General features: G+C 46.7%; 1 protein-coding gene across 1 annotated transcript; it reads right to left on the bottom strand.

Annotated features, from left to right (window-relative positions):
* Positions 1 to 1,108: 1,108 nt before the first annotated feature.
* Positions 1,109 to 4,638, bottom strand: mrpl4 (mitochondrial ribosomal protein L4). Its single transcript, XM_086156555.1, has 9 exons — positions 4,454 to 4,638; positions 3,501 to 3,582; positions 3,251 to 3,422; positions 3,121 to 3,172; positions 2,926 to 3,043; positions 2,719 to 2,825; positions 1,749 to 1,858; positions 1,601 to 1,674; positions 1,109 to 1,531 (listed from the first exon to the last, which is right to left on the bottom strand). The coding sequence occupies exons 1-9, from the start codon at positions 4,499 to 4,501 to the stop codon at positions 1,386 to 1,388; spliced, it is 909 nt and encodes a 302-aa protein (XP_086012681.1). The 5' UTR covers positions 4,502 to 4,638; the 3' UTR covers positions 1,109 to 1,385.
* Positions 4,639 to 6,205: the final 1,567 nt, after the last annotated feature.

Here is a 6,205-nt window from a genome sequence, read left to right as displayed (position 1 = left end):
CATCTTCCTTGTCACCAGAGTCATCCTACAAACCACTATCCTATGCTGTCTGGCTACACTCTCACCTACAACTACTTTGCAGTCACTGATCTCTTTCAGGTTACCTCGTCTATACAAGATGTAGTCTACCTGCGTGCTCCTACCTCCGCTCTTATAAGTTACCCTATGTTCCTGTTTTTTCTGGAAAAAGGTGTTCTCTACAGCCATTTCCATCCTTTTTGCAAAATCTACCACCATCTGTCCCTCTGCATTCCTATCCTGGATACCAAATCTGCCCATCACTTCTTCATCCCCTCTATTGCCTTCACCAACATGTCCATTGAAGTCTGCACCAATGACCACTCTCTCATTTCTGGGAATATTCTGCATCACTTCATCCAACTCATTCCAGAACTTCTCCTTCTCTTCAGATTCACATCCCACCTGTGGTTCATAGCCACCAACAACATTGAGCATCACACCTTCAATTTCCAGTGTCAGACTCATAAGTCTATCTGACATTCTTTTCACCTCTAGGACATTCCTAACAAACTCCTCCTTCAAGATAACTCCTACTCCATGTCTCTTCTTGTCAGTACAATAATAGTACAACTTAAATCTGCTCCTAAGCTTCTAGCCTTACTACCTTTCCACCTGGTCTCCTGGACACACAGTATATCCACCTTCCTTCTCTGCATCATGTCCACCAACTCTCTACCTTTTCCTGTCATAGTCCCAACATTCAAAGTCCCTCCTCTCAGTCCCAGACTCTTTCCTTTCCTCCTCTCTCTCTGCTTCCGAACACGCACTCCTCCTCTTCTTCTTGTTCTTGTTCTTCGACCCACAGTAGCCCAATTTCCATTAGTACCCTGTAGGTCATCAGTACCAATGGCGGTTGTTGTTAACCCGGTCCGCGACCGATCCGGTATGGTATAGTTTTGGTTGACTCGCATATTTGGTTTTGGCAAAAGTTTTACGCCGGATGCCCTTCCTGACGCAACCCTCTGCATTTATCCGGGCTTGGGACGACTCAGGGAGGCACTGCTCCGTGTCCACCCAAGGTAGGCTTGGAGAGGCACGGGCCAGTGCCGCCCTGAGGCTGCATCATCTTCTAGTATACATATCCACATTTATATGTGCAACTGAAAAAAATGTTTATTTAAGGACTTATTTTCTCACATTTCCCCAAATCTCCTTCTTGGCGCCGCTTGATGTTTCCACGGCAACCACATTGTTTATTTCCCCCCATCGCTGTCTCGTTTTCTCCTCAATGGAGGCTGCAGACGACGATGATCTGAGGGAAATGTTCACACCTCCAGGAGATCCGGGGCGAGAACATCACGCTCTCACAGGTTCTCCTCTTCTTCTTCTCCTGGAACATCTGCTCATCGGCGGCTCCTGGAGGTCTAAGGCAGGTCCGAGTACGGCAGCCTGAAGGGGTGGAGGGCGGAGAAGCGGCGGTCGTGCCACAGCAGTTTGTCCTCCAGGAAGCGAAGCGTGGGCAGCGTGAGGACCAGCGTCTGGTGCTTCAGCAGGCTGTGGACGTTCAGACCTGGTGGATCACAGAGACGTCAGAAACCCTCCGTGGAAGGACGGCGGCGGGACGCTGGCGAGCGCTGACCGATGGCGGGGATGACGTTGACCGTCTTGAGCGCGGCGGAGGCTCGCAGGAGGTTCTCGGGAAGCTCCTCCTCCCTGGAAGCAAAGCGGAGAAGAAGCTGAAGCGCTAGCCGGGGAGCTAACGGACGCCCGCTAGCTCGGGTACCCACGCGTCCACCAGCAGCACCGACTCGCCCCAGTGCTTCTGTCGGACCAGGTCCAGGAGGAACTGGGGGTCGGGGGTCGGGACCTCCAGGGACTCCACCAGGTGAAGGTCCTCCTGCCAAACATACACAACCTGCTTTTAGTCACCAACACACACACACGCGCTACGGCAACGTGGCTAACGTTAGCTCGAACCAGAGTGAGCAAACCATAAGCGATAGATATCAGGCTAACATTCGCTACTTGGCTAGAATCAGCTGGGATGAATGTATGAATGGGAAACGATAGCCACCGAGCTAAAGTTAGCTAACTGGCTAAAATCAGCTTGGACCTGAATCAATGAGCAATAAGCGATTGATACCAAGCTAACGTTAGCTATCTGGCTTACATCAGCTGGGATGAATGTAAGCAATAGCTATTGTGCTAACTTTAGCTGAATTGCTAAGATCTGCTGGAACATATATGAATGAATCATAAGTGATAGCTACTGAGCTAACGCTAGGTGTGTGGCTAGCATCAGCCGGAATGAATGAATGAATGAACGAATGAATATAAGCAATAGTTATTGAGCTAGCTTTAGCTGCATGGCTAAAATCAGTTGGAACATGCATGAATGAATCATAAGGGATAGCAACCAGGCTAACATTAGCTACCTGGCTAACATCAGCTGGATAAATGAATGAATCCATACAATAGCTATTGAACTAACTTTAATTGAACAGCTGAAATCAGCTGAAACGTGCCCGAACGAATCATCAGCAATAGCTATCGAGCTAACGTGAGCTACCTAGCTAACAACCGCTGGGATGAATGATTGAATCTAAGCATTAGCTACTGAGCTAACCCGCTACTGCAGGCTCCTTGGCTCAATCTAAAGACCTTCCCTCGAAAGCGTCTAGGTTGCCACGGTAACGACCAATCGACAAACACAACAGGATCGAACAGGCTAGGATTAGCCGCTAGCGGCAGACCCACCTGGGCCATCTTGGAACTCAGCGCCACCTTGAGCCCCATCACCCGCACCTTCATGGGCAGCATGTAGTAGAAGCTGGTGGGCCCCCGGGGGCCGTGGGAGACGCCACCTGTGGGGGTCATCAAATAAGGAATAATGTCCTCACACACACACACACACACACACACACACACACACACACACACACACACACACACACACACACACACCTCCCCTCCAGATGGGCGAGCGGATGCTGCCGTGCCGAGCTCGCCCCCCTCCCTTCTGGTTCCAAGGTTTCCTTCCTCCGCCCCTGACCTCTGACCTCACCTTGGTGTTGGCGTAACTCTGAAACGACCACAGGCGAAATGTTTACCTCCTCGGGACTGTTGCTAGACGGCGCCGTGACGGTCGCGGTGACTCACGATCCTCTTGAAGTTCCTCTGCCAGACCTCCACAGCGTGCAGGATGTCCAGCCTGAGGAGACGCCACACCCCAAAAACCATCAGCTCGTTGATTTTAACCTTCTCCGCCGGCTCCGGGGGTCGGATTCACCTCGGGGGGACGGCGAAGACGTCGGGGTGGAGCTCGGCCAGGCCCACCGGCTCGCCGTCCGGCCTCTCCAGGGTCTCCACCCACGCACGGAGGGGGGTCAGGTGGGACGGGACGGCGGCGTCGCACTTCCTCAGAAGCTCCAGCGGGCAGTCGGGAGGAGGAGGGGGACGCTCTGCGAGGAGACACAAATACAGACCACGTGGAGTTTGACCTGTTTAGATGCAGAAGCGGTAGACGCTCTGGTGCTTACTGGAGCGAGTCGGGTCCACCAGGTTGGTCGGAAGCAGTAAGTTGGCCGGTAGGAGGTTTTCAGCCGAGGGCGAAGAGGAGAACTGAGAACCAGACGAAAGCGTCAAATTAGAGAGAAATAAAAAATAAAAAGTCTACCAAGATGGTGAACAGTCGTCGCACTCGGCAGGAAGGAGTTCTCCTTCCAACAAAAGCACTTCCTGCTTACAGCGCCGAGCACACTGGTGTTTTTGCCGCCGCGTAGTGAAATAATTCATGTTAAATGGTGATTATTTTTTTTAATAGCCTTCATTATGAGCAGTAAAACGGGGAAAATTATAAATAATGAAGAAATGGGCCAGAAAAATAATTTAACTGGCAACACATTTCTTCTAAACTCTTTGAAAATGGTAACGGAGAAAAAAAGATAATAATAATTTTGATAACTCTAAACAAATGTCTCTACATTCACCTCAGTGAGGTCACCGACACGTTTGCATCCGTGCAGCATCTATAAATAAATGTTGTGACCGAGAGACAAAAATATGAAATTGACTGTGGACTTTTTTCCCCCCTTTTTCTTACTTTTAAATCACATTCGAGTTGAATTATAAAACTATGACCGTATTTTAAAGTGAATGCTAGAGGCGGCTAGTGGCTGCTAACGGCTACTCGCGAAAGCTAATAGCTGCTAGTTACTGCTAGCATCTATGACCCATATGAATGACAATCACTGATAGCTACGGCTAACAACTGCTAGTGGATGTTAGCAGCTGCTCGTGACTTCTAGCGTCTATTAATAACAAATAAAGGCAACTTCCAACTATTAACGTTTGCTAATCACAAATGACAAGTTGCTGTTAATGACTGCTAGCCTCCATTAATGACACATAGCGGGTGTTAGCAACTGCTAGTGAGTGCTATTCCGATGTAGCGGGTGCTGAAGGTTGCTAGCAGGTTGCTAGCTTCACTCACCCTCCGGGCGGCTCCTCTCCCACAGAGGAACAAAGAAAAACGCAGCATTTTTCCCGTCAAGGGTGGACAAACAGGATGAAGAAAAACGGGACAAAACGGCCGGACCCCTCTATGTTTACGCCGACATTAGTGACATCCACGGGGGAGGTCGCCTCTTTACCGGGGCGGTTGTGCTTCCGGGTTGTTGTAGCGTTTCCTGACGTCACATCCGTCGCTTAGTGACCCCGGCAGCTGATTTTTTTTTTGTTTGTTTATTTGTTTTAGATGAAAGGGTCAAAATATTATCTTGTATGTTTCTGTTTAAATATTTCGGGGGGATGAGGCCGTTTTTCAAAATAACAGCTTAATAAATACTTTTATTATACCACAATGCCAATAAACTGACAACATACACGTAAACCATCAACATAAAGAGAATCTTCTGAACACATTAAATTAAAAAGTTTGTCAAGAAATAAATTGTCAGGAAATCAATTTGGGGAGGCATTGATGTTAATTACAGTTATTTCCTGGAATAATTTTAACGGTAATTATGCATCAAACATTTATTTAGCAATATAATTCAATAAATTGAACCTGGTTTGAAGTATTTACGCAAACGACTATTTTAATATTCTTCCTTCATGTTTGTTTGATAAACCTATTGAACGTATGATTATCAAATAGCTTGGGTTTTTTTTTCTCATAATTTTCCCCGTTGGAGCCCCAAGGTGGCACAAGTGTACTCCTCGAATCCAGATGTCTCCAAGGGTAGCGTCTGGAAAGGTAACCAGATGCTTGTCATGATTTCTATCCTTCAGAAGAAGCCTCAAGAGATGACATAACATTTGCTTTACTTTTAAGCAACAAAAGAGATGAACTCTGTGTCAATGTTATTTTAGGCCTGGCCGAGTTCCTCATTCACAAAAACAGAATGCAAAAATGTTCCCCAAATTTTAATTTCTTCATAAACGATTTTGAATTATATAAAAAAATCCTTAAAACTTGTGGAAAAATCCAAAAAATATACAGTTCGATGTCTGAGATTCCTTGTGAACCGCCAACTTAATTATATGTTATATTCCCTTTGCAAGTTTTTTTTTTTTCGTTTTAATTTTATTTGTCTATCTATTTATTTAATCATTTCCTTTTAATTTCTTTTTTTTTGTCTAGCATTATAAATTTCTCACAAACCGTTAAAACTATTAACTTCTGATTCCATACAGAACAAATGTCCTTATGTCCTTTGCTTCCTCATCCCTGGTTGTTTCATTGACATTCAGTTCCACCTTGCCATGTTTATTTGTACATTTGTATATTTGTGTGTACTATTTATGTTCAATTCAATAATAATAGAAAAAAAAGATCTTCCAGAAGAAGCAGGGACGTGAAGTGACTTACAGGAGCAGAGGTCGGTGACGATGTCATCTGAAAGAGATCGGTGTCTGCAAAGTAGTGGTAGGCGAGAGTGCCTAGTGCCTAGAGGGTAGATGAGGAAACTTGGTGGTAGCGGAATCAAGAAGTGAAGGTGTGAATGCAGAGAAAGAGGTTAGCAAAGAAGAAGTGGGACACTGTGGGGGCTGAAGAGAGCAGACAGGAGTACAGGGAGAGGCAGCGCAAGGTGAAGGTGGCAAAGGCAAAACAAAGGGCGCATGATGACTTGTATGCTTGGTTGGACGGTCTTGTTTGGAGACCGTCCAACCGAGCATACAAGTCATCATGATGTGTGTGTTGAGTATTTTGGTGTCGATGCCCCCTTTTGGGGGCCCCCTT

The sequence above is a fragment of the Fistularia commersonii genome, chromosome 12 (assembly GCF_037954325.1).
Source record: "Fistularia commersonii isolate RoL2024-O1a breed Wild chromosome 12, RoL_Fcom_v1.0, whole genome shotgun sequence".
NCBI lineage: Eukaryota > Metazoa > Chordata > Actinopteri > Syngnathiformes > Fistulariidae > Fistularia > Fistularia commersonii.
Note: the sequence above shows the minus strand (reverse complement) of the source record. Positions and strands in the feature narration are given on the sequence as shown.